This window comes from Diadema antillarum, unplaced genomic scaffold (genome assembly GCF_040938485.1).
Source record: "Diadema antillarum isolate AM-2024a unplaced genomic scaffold, OU_Dant_1.0 seq00001936_RagTag, whole genome shotgun sequence".
Taxonomy (NCBI): domain Eukaryota; kingdom Metazoa; phylum Echinodermata; class Echinoidea; order Diadematoida; family Diadematidae; genus Diadema; species Diadema antillarum.
Genome location: NW_027272597.1, coordinates 88,254 through 109,283, shown reverse-complemented (window position 1 = coordinate 109,283; position 21,030 = coordinate 88,254). Strand labels below are relative to the sequence as shown.

At 36.9% G+C, this 21,030-nt stretch overlaps 1 protein-coding gene across 1 annotated transcript; it reads left to right on the top strand.

Moving 5' to 3' along the window:
• Positions 1–915: 915 nt before the first annotated feature.
• On the top strand, positions 916–19,017 carry LOC139713262 (aqualysin-1-like). Its single transcript, XM_071625006.1, has 6 exons — positions 916–1,041; positions 8,041–8,178; positions 12,405–12,546; positions 12,969–13,159; positions 18,115–18,286; positions 18,799–19,017. Exons 1-6 carry the CDS (start codon positions 916–918, stop codon positions 18,933–18,935), a joined length of 906 nt encoding a protein of 301 aa, XP_071481107.1. The 3' UTR covers positions 18,936–19,017.
• The last annotated feature ends 2,013 nt before the right edge of the window (positions 19,018–21,030 follow it).

Sequence of the window (21,030 nt, the reverse complement as noted above, 5' to 3'; positions counted from 1 at the left end):
GGTTGCTCTTGTTATCTGACAATATATCATCTATCGCTATATCATGTTTACACTCCATATGAAATCTCCGGTCTGTTTTAATATTTAATGAGTTATCTTCATTCGAGCAAACAACGCGTAAACAAAAAGCCTGTAATAAGTAACATCTGTCGGCGCCAAGACTATACTGCGTGACAAGAGGGACGGAATACAAGATAGCGACAGGACGTCAGACTTAGAGCGCTGTGGAGTGTGTTTTTGTTGTCCTTTCTGACTGCGTTTGCTTGCCACCGGTTTTGAATTTGCCTCCTCCCCCCGTGCAGATGATACTTCTTCGTTTACTTGCATTTCACTAATTGACTATACATTTCATTGTTATTTTGATTATTGATTATCACTATGTAATTGATTAAACACTTGAATGTTAAGATGTAAAAGAAAAGTAGATCAGACATAAGACATGTGGAAGACACTGGAAGATGTGAAAGATATGTGAAAGAAATGTCATGCAAAACCAATGACTACCTCTCAGCCAAAATATAAATGACTGAATGAGTAACATGAACTCCCCCCCCCCAAAAAAAAAAATGATTATCGAACACTTTCAAGCAGTAGGTGAAACAGAGCTTCTTGCTTTTCTCGTCCAGTCTTTACCCTTTTTTTTTCTTTTTTTTCTTTCCTCGATGTCTAAAGAGTGGTATCGGATTGAGTAATCGTGGGGGAGAATCATGTCTCACCCTTCCCTGGTTCAAAACCACTTCTCAAATCACATGACAGACCACGCCCACGTCAGTATGTGACAAATGTTCTACCCAATTAGCGCACATGATGTCATCCCTCGGCAGGTGTGCGTAAGGCACCCATCGTAAAGCCGGACTAATTAGACAACTAATGTCACGAGGCAATATCTTCATTCGTCAACCTCATCTCTCCGCGATGAACACGAAATTCATCCTCGCTCTCTTCGCGCTTATCGGCGCCGCCAGCGCCGGCGGCCGGCCACTAGCACCACTGGTTCGGAACCCCGACAAATTCAGCGATCGTCACATCGTTGTTCTGGAGGTAATCCTGACCACAACTGACTTATTTGGTCTTTTGTTGTTTCTTTGCAGCACAAGAACAGTTAGAATGACGAAATACAAACAAACTTTGAAGGGCCACATGGCGGTATTGAAGGAGAGAGCTCTTTTGCTTTTTTATTTGTGTTTTAAAGAATTTATCTAAGTATATATTGTAAAGATATTCACATTCAATGATGCAATATGAAGACTGATTAACATTCCTCGTTTGAATCATTGTGTGATTGCATCAAAATTGTAATGTACAAGGGGACATTGGGATAGAGTATGTTTTGATTAACGGACGTCAAAAAGTTACAACAGAACTGTTTTCTGGTAATCGGAATGGTTAGAATAGGAAAAATTGGCATTGAAGGAAACCAGAACCCAAAGATAATTGTGGATTGAGTGAAAGCAGCAACATTAGTAGACCACATCAGTGAAAGTTTGAGGAAAATCGGACAATGGATGCAAAAGTTATGAATTTGTAAAGTTTTTGGACTGGAATTGCTGGATGAGGAAGACTAATAGAGGTATGATGTCATGTGTGGACAACAATATAAAGAAAACATAAAGGGAATTCCCAAAAAAAAAAACACTTTTCCAGCATAATGAAAGAGCACTTGATTACCGACATTAGAAAGCAGGGGAAATAATTGCTACCCTTAACATTATGTCAGTATCAAGTTGATGAAATGTGTAATTTTCATGAAAAATGAATTTTTGTGGAATTCCCTTCATATTTTCTTTATTATATACACATGACAACATAACCTCTAGTAGTCTCCCCATCCAGCAGTTCCAACACCAAAACTTTAAAAATTCAAAACTTTTCCATCGATTGTCTAATTTTTCTCAAACTTTCACTGATGTTTTCTACTAATGTTGCTGCTTTCACTCGATCCACATTTCTCTTTGGGTTTTGGTTTCCTTTGAGTTTAATCATAAAGTTTTATTCTTATTCATCATCCACATCTTTTTTTTTTATTTGGGGTAGTATCACTGGTTGAAATGTTTTGTATAAGATTATTTCTATTTTTTGTTTAGTCTATAAATTGAAACAGGCCCTATGAGTGATATATAAAGTATCTCTGGTTAGGATTTATTACATAAATACAAATGCGCCCAGAAAATGTTATTTAGCTTGCATTGTTACTGTTTCCAACTTTAATGTAGCTTTGCTCTGGGTACTATTCTGTTGACCTCCCAGTTCAACGGAGCCTTTCACTTGAATGATTCTAACGTAACATTATGACTGTAAGGACACTCGTCAGCCGACGTGTATCTTCCGCGAAGCCGTGTTTGAATCTATACAATATTATAATTCCATTCATAATGTTCATGATACATATGCAAAAACAAATCATTTTAGTTTTCCTACTTTGGTGATGAAATCCTATCATTTTTCAGTTGTTTTTCGGGGTGTAGGCTGTTATTTTGTGAACCAGTTTTTTTTTTAAAAACCTGATATTGTATTATTTCATTTACGTAATCTATGTTAATTATATATTACTATACATGTCTTCTTCTTCCTTTTGGTCACTATTAGGACACTACAGTAAAATAGGCCTAGTTGAAAGAACTCTTCTATATATATCTCAATAATAATGCCTGGTTCGCTCCCATAGTAATCATGGAGGGGCAGCAGATCGAAAATTTTGATAACATCGGAATCATCTGATTATTGAAGCTTCTCTTTCTTTAATCTGGAAAGACACAGCCATATTCAGACCGTGTTAAAAAAAAAAACAGATTATAAATTTTGTGGATGTATTTTGATTCCTACCATGTAAAGGCGTAAACCCCCTTTACTCCAAAGACTCGTAATTCCGAAATCAAATACGGTTCGCTATCTCATAGTTCCGTTACTCCAAAAACGGAATAAGATTTTTTTTTAGAGATTCTTAGGTACAGAAGAACGCATTAATTTTCTGCTTGACTCCCCCCCCCCCCCTTTTTCGGATTAAGGAGCCATTCTTTATTTTGGGATTAACGAACCTTCAATACGACGAAAAATATTTCATTTTCCGATTAACCAAGCTTTATTGATATAAGGACCTTCGAAATAACATCTCAAATGCTCTGGATAATGAATCCTCATTCATTTTCGGATGAACGAAAAAATAAGTAGGTACAGGGAATTTTCCTATTTCCAAGTAGTGAATCTTTGGAATAACGAACATATTTCACTTTTACTATGTCAACCGATGTAATCACTTTGTTTCTCTCTGAATGGTCTGTCCACAGAGATAATAAAAGTTGGTGAAGGAACGGTTATTCCTTTCTCCCGAAAAGTCTCTTACTAGGTTACTACAAGACCACAATGCGAAGGGAACATCCATTGCCTTCACGTTAAGAAGAAGAGGTTTTAACCTCATCACATCTGTCAATTTAGATATTTGATTTCTAAAATAACTGATTTGTGAGAACATGAACACCTTAGAAATTAAAGTGCCCATAACGCTGAGATTCCGGTTTTGATAAAATTTCTACAGTTTTTGGCTCGTCTTTTTTTTTTTAAGATCATTAAAGGGGAAGGCTAGTAACTAATCAGTGGGAATCAGTGCAAATGCTGGGGGATGATTGTTCCAATTCTTGTGGGATTCATTTAAGAGTACGTTATATATATCTATTGTTGTGTGAAAATTATTTGCTTCAGAACGGTCTCATATTCAAGTAATGTACAGCTCAATGCCCCGTCACTGACCAGGCATGCTAACCTGGAAACATTAAACTTAGTGGAGCGGCATAGCTTGAAAAATTAGAGGAATTGTGCATTTTATGATAAAAGCACCAAATTTCGCACACATGTTGACAATGACATTTGAAATAAATTCAGATATTGGGCCATCGTAAATAGCGCCCTCAGCGGCCATGGCAGCCATTTTTCAAAATGGCCGCCATAAAATGCCATTTTTCATAAAAATTTACAAATTTCAGAAGGGAAAATCAATACGATTTTGCAAACGAGTGGGAAACAACATTTAGAATAAATTTAGATGTTGGGCCACCGCAAATTGCGCCCTCAACGGCCATGGCAGCCATTTTTCAAAATGGCCGCCATAAATGCCATTTTTCGCAAAAAATTAAAAATTTCAGAAGGGAAGATCAGGAAGATTTTGTGAACGAGTGGGAAATAACATCAAAAATAAATTCAGATATTGGGCCATCGTAAATAGCGCCCTCAACGCCCATAGCAGCCATTTTTTCAAAATGGCCGCCATAAATGCCATTTTTCGTAAAAATTTACAAATTTCAATAGGGAAAATCAATAAGATTTTGCAAATGACTGGAATATAGCATTTAAAATGAATTTAGATATTGAGCCATCACAAATTGCGCCCTCAACGGCCATGGCAGGGATTTTTCGAAATGGCTGCCATAAATGCCAGTTTTTGTAAAATTTTACAAATTTCAGAAGGGAAATCAGTAAGATTTCGCAAACGAGTGGGAAATAACATTCAAAATAAATTTAGATATTGGACCATCGCAAATTGCGCCCCCTAGCGGTCATGGCAGCCATTTTTTTCAAAATGTGACCGTGCACCTCAAAACGAACATAAAGTCGCACACACTGATTTTGCGTGAGGACTGAAAATAAGTGAAATGGGTCAACCTAGCCGAACTTGACTTTTTCATATTTTCTGAAAGAGCGGGTCTTCCTTTACATTATGCTAAAATTTGGTTTCATAAAACGGGCAGGAAAGTGTATTTTTTTAGCAGTTTATCTAGAACATTTTTGGTAGAATAGTGTGATTAGGTGTGTCTTTAGAATGCCTTTTTCATTTCTGAAAAACCTTGTCCACACTCTTCACTTTCAACTCTCATAACTTTTGAAAGGATAATGCTACTGCTTTGAAAGTTGGCATTAATTATGGACAGAATGTGTTAATGAGGCATGCTTAATTTCAGTTTAATTTGATAATCCCTTCATTGTTATTACTCTGGTGGTTTACTTCCTGTTTTTTGTCCCATTCATCGCACAGCCAGCACGGTTTGGTAAAGATTAAGTGCTTGAATAGACACTGTACTTCAGAGTCTCTTTTCTCAGTTCACACTTTTCCTGAGTTTGTGCCTTCTTTCCAATATTTAGATAGGTTAGGAGAGTCCATTTGATTTGAGTTATACATCATTTTAAAGCTTAAAGTCTGCTCTTTTAGAATAGGGTCTTAACTAAAAATTCATGTCTGGCGACTTTTTGTTTGTTTTGAGGTGCAGGGTCACAAATGGTCGCCATAAATTCAATTTTTTATAAAAATTAATTTCAGAAGGGAAAATCAACAAGATTTTGCAAACGAGTGGGAAATAAAATTCAAAATAAATTTAGATGTTGGGCCATTGCAAATTGCGCCCTCAACGCCAATGGCGGCCATGTTTAAAATTGACTGCCATAAATACCACCTTTTTCTCTGAATTTAGTAATTCCAGAAGGAAAAGTCAATAAGATCTTGCACTCAATTCAAAAATTCCGCTTGAAATATATCTTGGGCCTATGTATTACATTATTGTAAATAGCGCCCTCAATGGCCATTGCAGCCATTTTTCAAAATGGCCACCATGGATTCCATTATTTTTTATTTCCTGATTTCACCAAAGGAAAAGTCAGTAAGATTTTGCACACAATTTGAAAATTATGTTTGGAATAAATGTTTGTATTAGATAACTATAATACTGCTCTCAACGGCCATGGCCGCCATATTCCAAAATGGCTGTCATTGTCATAATCATTTTGTTTTAAAAAATGGTAATTTCTGAAAGAAAAGTTAGCAAATGTGTACATAAATTGAAAAATCATGTTTAAAATCAAACAATATATCTAGATTGCATTAACTCTAGAAATTGTTCCTTCACAAATTTTCAAGAAGAAAAAATTGCTAATAACGGCAATTGCAGCCATTTTCCAAAATGGCTGTCATAGAAGCCATGTTTTTAAATGAAGATGTCCTAATGCCGGAAGAAGACAATAAACATTTTTTTTTTTTTTTTGCGCAAGTTGACAATTACAAACAAAGAAGTTTAGACATTTAGCCATCATAAGCTGTGTTCTCAATTGCTATTTCAGCTATTTGTGAAAATGGCTACAATACACTCTTCTTTTTTCTATCAAAAAGAAAAAGAAAAAAAAAGAAGCAGACATCCATGGCGGTCAGCATGGCCCTTGAGGGCGCCTTCTAAGAAGACCTTATACTTAAATTTATTTTTGAGCATAATTTTCAACTTGTTTGCAAAGTCTATTTGACTTGTTCTTCTGACATCAGCAAATTTTTGCAAAAAAAAAAACAACAAACAAACGTGGGGGGGGGGGCATCCATGGCAGCTGTTTTGAAACTTGGCTGCTACGGCTGTTGAGGGTGCACTTTTGGATGGCCTATTATCAAATTCAGTTTAAATGTAGTTTTTCACCTTTGCGGAAATTCTGATTGACGTCTGCAACACTTTACGAAAAAAAGACATTCATGGTGGCCATTTTGAAAAACGGCTGGAATGGCCATTGAGGGGGCAATTTGCAATGGCCTAATAAGTTTACTTTTCAATGTAATTTCCCACCTGTTTGTAAAATCTCGTTGGCTTTCCCTTCTGATTTCAGTAAATATTTTCGAAAATATAGCATTTATGGCGGCCATTTTGAAAAATGGCTGTCATGACCGTTGAGGGCGCAGTTTCCGATGGCCCAATATGGAGATTTGTTTCAAATGTCATTTCCCATTTATAACCAAAATTTCATTGACTTTTCCTTTTGAAATTAGCATTTTTTTTTTTTAATGAAAAAGTGACACTTATGGTGCCCGTTAAAAAAAAATTGGCTGCCATAGCCATTGAGAGCGCAATTTTCAATTGCCCAATACCTGGATTTATTTTGGATGTAATTTCCCGCTTGTTTGCAAAAAAGAAAAAAAAATGGCTTTCCCTTCTGAAATCTGCATTTTTTAACGAAAAATGGCATTTATGGCGGCCATTTTGAAAAAAATGGACACCTTGGCCGTTGAGGGCGCAATTTCCAATGGCCAAATATCTAGATTTATTTTGAATGTAATCAACATTTATGGGCAAAATCTTATTAACTTTTCCCATCTGAAATTTTCAAAATCATCGAAGAACTGGCACATTATTCTGTTATTGGACAGATGGACGTTGAGGGCGCAATTAACAATGGCCAAATATTAAAATGCAGTTTGAATGTAATTTCCCACTTGTTTGCAAAACCTTACTGGCTTTCCCTTCTGAAGTTAGCAGATATTTTGAAAAAATGACATTTATGGCGGCCATTTTGAAAAATGGCTGCCATGGCCGTTGAGGGCACTATTTCCGATGGCCAGATATCTAGATTTATTTTGAATGTAATTTCCCATTTGTAACCAAAATCTTGACTTTTCTCTCCTAAAATTAGCAAATTTTACGAAAACATGGCATTTATGGCAGCCATTTTGAAAAATGGCTGCCATGGACGTTGAGGGCGCTATTTTCGATGGCCCAATATCTAAATTTAATCTAAACGTTGTTGTCAACATGTGTACGAAATTTGGTGCTTTTATCATAAAATGCACAATTGTTCGGCTTTGCCGCTCCACTAACTGCACATAACTTGAATATGAAACCATTCTGAAGCAAATAATTTTCACACAACAATAGATATATAATGTACTCTTGAATGAATCCCATAAGGATTGGAACAATCATCTCCCAGCATTTCCACTGATTCCCACTGATCAGTTACTAGCCTTCCCCTTTAAAGCCAACCTGGAATGGTATGTGGAATAGCATTATCATTATGAAAAGGAAATGTAAGAAAAGTTACAATAAACTATCGATGGATTTTTCTCACTTTCTTATGTTTTTGATATACTATAAAAAGAGCCAATATTGGCATGTATTGTGCATTGAATGGAGGAATATCTCAGACACTCATTTGCATAAATGCCTGCATTATTTTAAGAAGAATATGATGTAATTTCAGTGTATTTTGTATTCATTTTTTTTTTCATTTTTTGTCCATTTTGTGAAGAACGAGGTAGACGTAGACGCATTTTCCAGCCGTTTCTCCACTGACTCAGCTCTGATCGGAAAGACGAAGCTGGTCAGGAATCTGAAAACGGCCCTAAGGGCTGTGATTGTCGACCTGGATCCTGAGACTGTGGACGTGGTAATTGTCCTCTTGTCCATTCTAATATTGCCCCCCCCCCCACACACACACACCCCAACCCAATTGCACATGCTATTATAGTAATGACGTATAGTGCGAGGAGATATAGTGGGATAGAACGAATTCGAAGAGAATTCACTATGCCAATCTCTAAGCAAAATAATAAGTTTGTATATAACTTGGCACTTAACAATATTTGCTAGGAAATCACATGACTATTTTTATTTTATTTCTCTTTCTCCTTTCTTTGTTCAAGGTCCATGTACAGTCAAAGATATCTCGCAAGCACACTATATCAGTTGGGTGTGTCATTAGGTGTGCTTGTCCATGTGTGTGTGTGTGTGTGTGTGTGTGTGTGTGTGTGTGGTGTGTGTGTGTGTGACTGGGTGCGGATCGCTACAGCTGTTATAGATGTCTACGCTACCTCTTTGTTTGTTTATTAGGCGGTATCATTCCATGAGAAATGGAACATGATGCACCAGAGAGAAAATAATAGTGATAAAACAAAGCGAATGAGTATGATTTAGAAGCCAATAACAGTATGAGCGACCTCATCTTTACTTTGTAAATTGAACGTAATAAAATGTTGAACATTGGTTGGCCTTAGAAAAGGTAGAGTCTGACGCCATAAAGACAACGTATTTTGTTGTTTTTTATTGAAAAGAATTTGAATTATACTATTTTCTTGAGGATCAAAAGTGCACTTGACCTTCCTTTTCCATCATAAAGCTTCAGGTTAAGTGAAGTTGTACTTTTCACTGATGTAAAAATGCAAAGTTAAGCTTTCCGGATTTTCTTTGATATTGAGGCGATGTAGGGACATCACGTACTGGACAGTTTCTTTTACAAACAAACAATCGAACAAACCAAACAATACAGTGCGGCACATAAAATGAGGCTTTTTTTAAAACCATTTATTCTCGCTTTTCCTCAATATTTCACTGAGAATTTCACTTCGCTTCACACATTCATGGAATCCATGTGTTGATGAAAAACTTTTACTTTAATACAGAAATTATTCCATGTGAATGGTAGAAAACCTACCCAGTTGATACGACACCACGTTACAACAGTTACTAATGAATGCGTCACTTGCAGACGTTGTTGCTTTTTCATTCATCTCATTTGATTAATTTGATGTTGTGGCGATGGCGATTAATTTCATATAGCTTTATTTCATTCTGTTCAAAGCAGTCAAGTGAACAAATTTAACAACAATATGTTGTTTATTTTGTAATATATATGATCATTTTAACACAAGGGCAGACGCTGGCAGAGGCATTACAAAATTTCCACATATTGGAGTCCTTGACGGATCTTGAGATGCCCTCATCTCCTAGAGTAATTCGTAAAATTTTACAAGCTATGATTTCTTGCGAAGTTCTTTTTTTCCATATTGTAGAGTTAAAAAATAGGATTGTATTGCTTACTTGTTTATCTATCTAAAAACCAAAGTTGATATCATTATTATATTGTATCCATGTTTTGTTGAAACTTATGTGATTCAAAGTTCCTTAAAATATTATGTACTCGTGTAAGCGTTATGAATATTACTTTGTATTACCTTATATGGAAATAGAATAATTTGAATTGAATTGAATTGAATTGAATTAAATTGAGTTGATTGAATTACTTTATGTGAGCCGACGCTTGGTCAAGCTCTGATTTATACAACTTTTAAAACAAAGCCTCTGTATGGACTGCTATAGCTTGTGACCATTCAAGCATTGTGAATTTTAGGGTTTTGGGGACGAACACACTGCTAAAGCTTTCTGCAGCTCAGTCGGTAGATCACCGCGCTAGCAATCCGGAGGTCTCTGGTTCGAATCCCGATGGAATCCATTTTCTTTTCTCATTTTTCCACTAATATCTATCTCTCTATCTCTCTATCTATCTCTCTCTCTATCTATCTATCTATCTATCTATCTATTTAGTTATCTATCCATGTACATTATGTTTATGTATATCACCGTCACGTTGCAGATACCGGATCGGGTGGTAACATTTACATCATAGACACTGGCATACGCGTCAGCCACAATGACTTCGGCAAGCGCGCCACGTGGGCAGTAAACTACATGGACTATACAGTGAGTCCTATGCATGAGCTTTCAATCTCTGGTTTTCCAAACACGCGTTTTTTCTACTCGTATATGTATATGCATGTGTAGTTAAGATATGTAGTAAAAGCTAAAGCTAAAGTTAAGTAAGACAAAGAAAGAAAGTGAGCTAAAGCTAAAGTAAGTGCAGTCTTCCTGACTGCACTTTACAACAATATGAAACATATCAAACAGCAAGATTCTCTTTAAAAAAAGAAAGAAATGTCCCTTTGGTGACTATATTCCTGTTACGCAATAATACATGGTAGACAATGTGAGGCGACAGTTTCATATAAGTGACCCCCCGCCCCCCCCCCCCCCCCCCCCAAAAAAAAAATGACATGTTTATCACTTGATATATGCGCTAAGAGTTTACTTTTTTTTTTTTGAAAGAGGTTTCATTTTGATGGATGACTCGGATTTTTGAATACTTTCACTTGACCTTTTTACCCTAGCCCTCTGACCTCATGGCCCGCAGTATTCTTCAAATAATCACTAGTTGTTAATATCTCTTTCTTTTACAATACTTTGAGCTTATCAAAGATATGGGAATAGTTGTGGCATTTTAACATTTTCCCGAGACCTCTGAGCCCATGCCTGAAATCTTTGCCTGCAGAGTCATCGTGCGCTGATGAATGTTTCTATAGTTTTATTATGGGTATGCTTTCAATAATCGCCAAGGTACGGAGAAAAAGTGCAATCAAGCATTCAAAAGTAGAATTTTAGCATTTTAACTGGAACTTTGACCCCATGGCTCAAGATTCCCTAGAGAATCACTGTCACTCAGTACATGCATATACACTAAGTGTCATTATAACGAAACATGTACCTTGCGCAATTTCCGACATATGGAGAAAAAAGGTGAAATTTTAGCATTTTCACTTGACCTTTGACTTTGACCTTTAACTCTATTAAGCCAAAGCTATTTTGACCTTTCCCAAGCCCAAGGGGAGCACATTGTGCCCCCCCCCATGTAACTTTTTTTGCATTATTTGATGTATCATCGTCATGTTTGGCACATAGGTTTATAGAGGAACTCATACCCGATGTTACCCTACATTCGAATTGTCCCAAGGTCACCCATGGAGGTTGGTATTTACCAAAACATAAAGAAATACATAGGAAAAAAAACATGCTATTTTTCTGTATAATTTCTTAATCCCCAGTTTATATATCTTATTATACACCAATTATTTTCATATTTGCTACAAAATGAGAAGCAAGTGGGATCTTATCAATAATTGTTATGGTTGAAATTTCTCAAGTTCACCACATAGGGGCGCTATTCACAGCAACATGAAGAAATACATTATGAGACCTATGATGAAATGGGATAGGTACATGTACAGTTATCACATTTTACATTTGCATAATATTGTAATTTTTAGTTTACAGATTTGATAATAATTATGATAAACTAATGATATGGCAGGCATAACTTGGGTGAAGGAATCAAAATGACACAAAATAGAAGGGCAATCTTTGGAAAATACTATTGTTTTCAGTTATCTCTATTATATCAATTGCTTTATGCCTTTGTCACGTAAAAACAAAAGAAATGATAAGAAAAACATTCCAGGACCATAATTATTTCATATTTTGCTTCTTCAGCAAATTTTAGCCAAGAAACATCCATTTCATACACTGTAAGACTGTTAATTGAAATCGGAACAGAAAAAGATGCAAAATCTGACTGACAATGTTGTCATTTATGGTTGTCATGGCAACCAGCAATATCAAATATTGCTAAATTCTACATCAAAATGTTTGCAATAAGATTTTAGGAAAAGTCACCAAATTTGGTTAAAATTGGACTAAGGGCAAAGGAGTGACAAACGGAAATCTGGTAGGGGGCACATTGTGCCCCCTCCCCTCCTTGGATATTAAAGGGTTAATTGACCCCCATGGCCCAAACTAATGCCCAGAAAAACTTTATTTGGTAATACATTATTGTATACACTATAATCTCTCAATGAATGTAGAATACATAGGGAAATCTAAAGTAGTGAAGGTGTCAGATTCAAAAAAGTAATTCCATCCAAGACATGGACTATTAATGCAACCGTGTTTTTTTTTTCCTATCGTTGTTATTGTTTAGTTCTTGCCTTTTTTTTCTTAACTACACAGAATTCAGACTGTAATGGGCACGGAACTCACTGTGCAGGGACGGCGGCTGGTACCGAGTATGGCGTCGCTAAAGAGGCAAACGTGTACGCGGTGAAAGTTTGCAATTGCTATGGATCCTGCAGTACCTCAGCCGTTGTTTCAGGTCTGTAACAATGGGAAATTCAGATATGTATTCATATTTCAAAAGAACTGTTCTACTTTTGTTAGTAAACATCTAGAATATCCAAAAACATTCAGTGAGAAGGGAAAACTGTAAAGCAATAGTTGCATTCTCTCTGACGCAATCTTTGCGCAGAATGGAAGAACTTAGGTATAAAAAATGAAAAGTCTCGTGTGCCTGCATGATCATTGACAGGGGCGGATCCAGGAATTCCGTAAAGAGGGGGCGAGTTTACAAAATTAAAGGGGGGGGGGGGCGCACGCACCCCTCCCCCATTTTTTCTTTTTATTTCTTTTGTTTCAACAAAAAATAAAGGGGGGGGGGGCGTGCGCCGGTTGCGGTCCTCCCTGGATCCGCCTCTGATTGATGTGCAACAATTACCAGAGTTCGATCTCGTCTTACAGGTGTGAACTATGTCGCTGAACAGAAGCGAGGTGGAGTGGATAATGTGGTGGCGTCCATGTCGTTGAGTCTTAACTCCTGGAGTCTGACGACTGCAGTGGAGAACGCAATCGACGACGGAGTGGTGGTCGTCACATCTTCTGGCAACAATGGTTACGACGCCTGCAATCTGGTACCGGGAAACATTGATGCGGTAGGCGACGTCACGTTATGATCATGATTAATCAAGCCACTACAAATTCCAAGACTATTACTTTTTTCCTGATATATCGCACAATTCTCAACATGCCTCCTGTTTATCTATAGACGAGGTTCCAATGACGTCATCAAGTCATGGTTCAACTTGCTGAGAAGCAAAACGTGCGCATGCATGGCAAGCGCGCAAGCGTTACATCTATAATCTCTTTGGTTACATCCCACATCCCATCATCGAGCATTGCTCTTGGAGAATTGGGAAGATTCAAACTAGACAATAATATGTACAAAGCAGAATAATAAACTTTTGGTCTAGTCTTGTTCATAATGGACATGACAAATTATCCAACAAATTGTACATATAGTATTGAAAATGCTCTTTGAAAGAAATGTTTACCAATTGCAGCCTGGATAAAGAAAATGAAATTGATTTTTGACAATATAAGCATGAGCAGTTTGTGGGACACGCGTGAAACATCTAGTCGTAAATGGGTTAAAAAACTCTGTTGAACATAGGCTCTTGATACACATACTCCAAATTCACCTTCTGCAATATATTCGAAATGCGCATCCCACAACTTACAGAATATTCAAACGAAACATCCACTTTGAAAATTATCTAATTCAACTCCCCAAAAGAGAAAGAATAATTTTCTCTGAATTTAAAATTCTCGACCCATCACCATGATCACTTACAAGTTGTCTCTGGAAGATATCTAAATATACCTTGGAGCAGAAGATTGTGTAATCTCTGTAATTTACAGTCATTAGGAGATAAATTTCACTAACTTTTTGAATGTTCGTTTTTTCATCTTAAGAATTATTTTATCAAAAGACTTAATACAAACAAAATGGATCAGTTATCTAACTCGAGAACTCGTATAACCCGAACGAATCTTGTTAATTTTTGTCATAAAACAATGAAACATCTTGAGTATGTATTGTTCTTCAATCCTCTTTTCATTTTTTTGAAGCAATTTTAATTCCTTTGATATCATAAGATGATTAGTGCTATTATTTGGTCTCTATTTTCAATCAAATTAAGTGCGCTTTCAACATCCTTGTTCTACTGGCGCCTATTGTTCTCTTCCCCCTCCCATCTGTACTGATTTAATTCTATTTTCTATGTTGTTGCTATTTGTTTGTTTGTTTAATATTTTGTTTAAATCTTTTTCACTACATTCCGGTTTCTTTCACTTTGTTAACAGTTTGTTCAATATTATTTATTGTATTCCAACACGTAGACAACAGAAATCTTGCAAAATACTATGATCATTGATTATTTGGTTTTTGATGTAAAACAGATATGTTACTGACCAACAGACGATCTACCACATTACGGTGCGCCTATCATTCAGTCTTATTCTGTACCGGCGCCATCACGTATCGTGTTTTGTTGTTGTTGTTATTTTTTCGGGTGCTGTTCGTTATTCCGAAGGTTCGTTATTCTGAAGGTTCGTTATTCCGAAGGTTCGTTGATCCAAAACACGCAAATTCCCTATACCTAGAGGTTCGTTAATCCGAAAATGAAAAAGGGTTCGTTAATCCGAACATTTGTGGCGTTATTCCGAAGGTTCGTTATTCCGAAGGTTCGTTGATCCGAAAATAAAATAGGGTTCGCTGTTCCGAAGGCCTGTTAATCCGAAAATGACCTAGGGTTCGTTATTCCGAAGGTTTGTTCATCCGAAAATGAAATATGGTTCGTGAATTCCGAAGGTTCATTAATCCGAAAATGAAATAAGGCTCGCTATTTCGAAGGTTCGTTATTCCGGAGGTTCGCTGATCCGAAAATAAAATAGGGTCCGTTATTCCGAAGGTTCGTTGATCCGAAAATAAGATAAGGTTCGTTATTCCGAAGGTTCGTTAATCCGAAAATAAGATAAGGCTCGTTATTCCGAAGGTTCGTTTATCCGAATATGAAATAGGGTCCGTTATTCCGAAGGTTCGTTAATCCCAAAACGAAATAAGGTTCGTTAATCCGAAAATGAAATGAGGTTCGTAATTCCGAAAATGAAATAAACTCACTGTAATGACAAAATACGTTGTCGTAATCAAAATACTGCTTGAATATTACAAAATGAAAATTCGACATTGTCTTTGGTGAGGATAATACACGTGTATATCTTCAGGTAAAGCACGTCGTGTTGCAGGAAGAAGTGGCGTAAATCAAGAATCTTGATTTTAATTCAGTCTGAACAATTATTTACCTGAGCGATTGGATTTAGAGCGTAGGGGACTGTGTGATTTTTTTCTATAGCCTATTTTCAGACACCCTCACATTTTTAATGACGATAACAGTAACGACGTCATATTGCAAGTTTGAAATTAAGTGCTTCATTATGCCCCACCTTCCCCACACTGTGGTCGTTATCTTCGACATGCAGCGGCTCCGTGTAAATATGATCTCACATCGTCCACCTTCATAATGGTTATTTTTCAGCACTCGCTATCATGTTTATTATGTATGATAGCGACCAATATAATCGCCAACATCTATACGTGTATGTTTGTTTGTTTGTTTGTTTATTTATTTAATCAATTGTACCAATATCCAATGACGGGGCGTGGTTTGTTTTTGTAAGGTGCTTGCAGTTAGTCCCCTTTTCATTTTGGTCTGTGTGTATGTGTGTATGTGGGGGGGGGGTCTATCGATCCTCTGGGGTATTGGTGTCTTATAAAGAGATTTATTTCATACAGGCAAGGTATTTTAAAGGGATAGTATAGTTTTGGTTGAGATGGGAGATTCAAATTTTAACTTTTTGCAAGATAATTAGAAATCACCTGTGAAATTTAAAAAGGATACAATTCTAAAATAAATTCAAAGTGTATTGTATTAAAATCGGTTTAATGGCCGAGATATTCAAAAACAAAGTAAAACGATGGGCCAAACAAAAAGTTGGTCCAACGTTTTATTAGGATCCCTTTATTTTGAATATCTCAGCCATTTTAAGACCATTTTACATCGAATAAACTTTGCATTCCTCGTATATAGAACATGAAGAATTACGTGCTCTTTCATATTTCATGGGAAATTTCTCATTATCTCACCAAAAAGTTGGAAACCTGACGCCCCATCTCAGCCAATACTATATCATCCCTTTAATTTTGAATGCCTTCCCTTTAAAGATGGTGACCCCCCCCCAAAAAAAAAAAAATCATAATAAACATGTTTAAAGAAAGTGAAATGCATGCAAACTGACAACTCGTTTTTTTTTTACTTCTAACAATGGGTACCATAGCTTGAATATCTAAACAGTACACCTAAATATGTGTCCAAAATCGGGTTTTACTAAAAAAAAATTGCAGTTTCTTTGGGTGATACGTAATACAACTAGCGTCATGGCAAAGGCTATCATAATGGAGTGTACAACCCAATTTACTTAACTTTACGAGAGCTATAGAAATGATACAAAGCATTGGCTTACATTTTGTCAGTTACCATAACGACATGAATTCCATGTGTTACCATGTCACACACACAAAAAAGTGGAGAACTTACTGCATTTAACTTCTCATTGAATTCATGCAAAATAATTTCTTACTTATATAGTGACTGATCGGTAGGACAAGTTCGATTACATTCCACTCTTCACAGTGAAGCTCATTAAAAGAGATGTTACATTTGAAATCTGCTTGTTGAGTATATTTGATTGTTTATTTGTTTAAAAGCCTTTATTCTTAAGTCCACGCATGTGTGATTTTTTTCCCCTGCTTGAGACATGTTAGAGTCGCAGAATATGGTAATTATTTCAAATAATGAATGTATTATCCTGACACTGGTGAAGAAGTGAAGGAGTGGGAGGGGGCGAAATCATCCTCCGGAGGAGAAAATACCTCTCATCGTTAGTATACACGTACAAATGAAATTACAAATTACGACGGCATTCTACACGCCGCCGATAAAAGTTTGTATGGAATTGCGTGTGTTTTTGCGTGTGCCTGTTTACATGTGTGTGTACGTATGTGTTTAGGTGTCCAAAGAGAGTATGAGTATGCTGGCATCCCCTTTTCAAAGTGAACATGCCTCTCCTGAATTTTTATGATGATGATGATGAATTTATTTTAGACTACCGATAAACTTGAGGCTATTAAAGGCGACGATAATGGGGTGAGAGCGGATAAGATGGGCATTTAAACAGTAATTAAGAGGCTCTATAATATGTACTTGACCTCAATACACACACTCACACATATGCGCACACGTATCAACGAACGCATAAGACAGTCACAACACCATAATTTTGTCACAACCAGAATTTTACTCTATTATCGGAATTTTATTTTATTTTCGGATTTAAGAATCTTCATTTTCGGACTAACGAACCTTATTTCATTTTCGGATTAACGAACCTTCGGAATAACGAACCTTATTTTATTTTTGGATCAACGAACCTTCGGAATAACGAGCCTTATTTCATTTTCGGATTAACGAACCTTCGGAATAACGAACCTTATTTTATTTTCGGATCAACGAACCTGCGGAATAATGAGCCTTATTTCATTTTCGGTTTAACGAACCTTCGGAATTACGAACCCTATTATATTTTCGGATTAACGAACCTTATTTCGTTTTCGGATTAACGAACCTTCGGAATAACGAACCTTATTTCATTTTCGGATTAATGAACCTTATAGGAATAACGAATCTTATGTCATTTTCGGATTAACGAACCTTCGGAATAAAGAATCTTATTTCATTTTCGGTTTAACAAACCATCGGAATAACGAAGCTTCGGATTAAATAACCTTCGGAATAACGAACCTTCGGAATAACGGGATGTAACCTTTTTTTCTGTAGCGTCCGGGATGCGGGATCCTGGATCCGCCACTGAAACATACTGTGGGACGTTCTTTTTGGTAGGGCAGAGAGGACCTAGAATGATCACTCTCTATACATGCATCTCTCTCGCTCTCTCTCTCTCTCTCTCCCTCTCTCTCTCTCTTCTCCATAAGGTTATCACTGTGGGCAACACGCAGGAAGACGATACCATGCGCTCGAGCTCAAACTACGGCACCTGTGTGGATATTTTGGCGCCAGGAACGTACATCACCAGCGCGAGTCACCAGAGCGACTACGGGTCGGCCGTCAAGACTGGAACGAGCATGGCCTGCCCCCATGTTGCTGGTATGTTAATGATGATGATGATGATAAAGCAGCATTTACATAGCGCCTTTTATTTGCAGAAACATTCAGAAGCGCCCAGCTCCCACGATGTGTCACACATCACTCACAAAGTAAGTTGCTGGAAATGATAAGTCTTAAGTTCAGATTTGTTTATATATGTTGTATATGTGTCTTCATAAGAAGCACACCCACCCACACACACACACACACGCACACACATACACAGGTACACACACTGATACGATCATACAAACATAGACACTCACTCAGACACGCACATACTAGACAAAAAATAGCAAACACACGATTAATTTTTTTCCATATCCTCGTTGGCTGATTACAATTCTTATTGTTTATAAGAGACACTACGCATAAAAACAACTGATTTCTGTCTTGATACTGCACACCTATAGCCCTCTTATCATTAAAAAAAAAAGTTTCTTCTAGACTTATTTCCCTTGGGTATTATTTTCGACTTAAACTTCTCATTCGTTGCCATTTTCTTTTTGCAGGAGCAGCCGCTATCCTGATGGCGAATAGAAAAATCCAGCCAAGTTCAGTCAGTGATAAACTGGTGTCGGAAGCGTCATCTAATAAAATAAGTGGCGACCTGAAAAACTCGCCCAACAAACTTCTATACGTTCCATAGAAGATATTACAAAGAGAACGTTAATTTCCTGTGATGAAAGTAGAGAAGTTGAAATTGAGTAAAGGTAGGGAGACCCAAGAGTACAGGCAATGAAAAATTTGACAAAATTGGACAAGAGTTTTAGAAAGATCAAAGCAGTATTAATCATGCTTTTAAACTTGGTCTTATTTGAAGACCAATGGTTTCATTTATTTTGAGTAGATCTGTAGAGCTGGTGACCTGCATGCCTTTCTCAATATCCCAAATGCGATGACATATGTTATGATTCATAGCGCCACTTTTTTTTTTGGGGGGGGGGGGTAGGTGGGTTAATCTTTGGTTATTCATTGATTTGTGAAGTGAAAAGGATGTAGAAAGAAATCAGTGACAATGACTGTTCCTTACATTGCCTATAAAAGTACAGTGATGAATATACCCCCACATGAGTTAAGGCTACGTGCGAAAGGAATGTTGCATACAGGTCCTACTGCTTCTCGGGCAAAAGAGACTTTGATAATTACTACAATCATACTGCAATGGATACCATTACCAAATTAATACCTTCTCGGTTTTACTCCTAGCTGTTATGCGTTATCTGAATAAAGTGACAAATCAAAAGATATATTAATGAAGTGGCTTTCCGCTTTAGTGGTAATATAATATTTGTGAATGTGGAATACTGTACATTATGATAAGTTGGTGTTATGAGCGTGTGTGTGTGTGTGTGTCTGCGTGTGCGCGTTTGTATGTGAGTGTGTGTTATTGTTGTTTTTTTCTCTCTCTCTCTTTGCGTTCACTGTATGATCTTATGACAACTTGGTGGACAGTGGTTGTCGCTTTGTTGTAATGGGAGAGGAGAGAGTGGAGTAAGCGAACTGTTCAAAATGTATTTTCTGGTATCAGACATTGTCAGAAGTATATCGTACTGCAACACGTACTCTGCCGTTCAAGCCTACAGAGCGGAATACCCTGACAGTAACTCTAATTTTCATTTCAGTCTTTTGAGTCTATTCACAAACGATCGTAACAGTCGTAAAGAAAGTCCCATGCATCATGATAATTAAAGTTACAGGATACACGTTAGTAAAAACAGTCTGTAGATTATCCTACTCCTTTTTGGAATTACTATAATGAGTGTGGGATTCAATTCAGAAAATCATAATTATGCGGATGGGGTAGGTCCCTAGGAAAAGCAGTCACCACATGCATATCTGTACGCACTGCACATACATTGTACATGCGCACACACACACGCCACGCATGCACGGAAGGAAATAATACAAGTTTCATTGCAAATGAACATAAAGAGAGAAAGGTAAAGCGGAGAGTTTTCACGAAAATAACTCTGAATATACCTCACTTTAGGGTTGTGAAATGGTAATCGTTTAAGAAGATTTGAGATACAGTGAGAATCTATCAAACGTAACAAGGGATTTCATAGAGGTTGAAACAGGGAAGTTGTGTGATTTTAAGATTTACCCTGTTCCAACTAACAAGGTGACTAAACATCAATAAGTAAATTGTTTCACGAATTCGTTTCAGAAATAATTGTATTTGATAGCCCGCATGATATCTACCAAACATGCCGCAAGTAGTCACGCTAAGCAATAAGATCTGATTCTTTGAAAGAAATGGAGACAGTGAGATTGAGAGAGAGAGAGAGAGAGAGAGAGAGAGAGAGAGAGGGGGGGGAGGGGGTGGGAGCGAGGGGAAAAAAGATGAAGCTAAGGCCATATTAGATTGTGAGAGTTTTTTTGAACCCTTTGACCTGTTTGAAGTTCTCATCACAGATGAGAACATAATAGGTATCATTTTACGATCATTTATACAGATGGTCAAACCATTGATTTTGAGCTAATGTTTTCTACTAAGAGTGTTAGGTTATCTGTTTTCCACACGCTTTTTTGTATTTCGCTTTATTCAGTTGATATATTCACACTTCTATTATTATGGCAATTTTTGTATAATTGTTCATATTTACTTGAACTTTTTCATAGTTGATATACATAATGAAATGAAAATTAGATTGAATTAAATTAAAGGGACTGTACAGTTCTGGTTCAGGAGAGGATATAGCTTTTAATGTTTTGCGAGATACTCAGAAACCACTCTTGAG

Excerpts from the sequence above, each read along its gene's own strand:
- LOC139713262 (XM_071625006.1), top strand. The coding sequence starts at position 916 with ATGAACACGAAATTCATCCTCGCTCTCTTCGCGCTTATCGGCGCCGCC. Across the intron at positions 8,179-12,404 it reads ATCCTGAGACTGTGGACGTG|AATTCAGACTGTAATGGGCA; the intron begins GTAATTGTCCTC and ends TTAACTACACAG. Across the intron at positions 13,160-18,114 it reads TACCGGGAAACATTGATGCG|GTTATCACTGTGGGCAACAC; the intron begins GTAGGCGACGTC and ends CTTCTCCATAAG.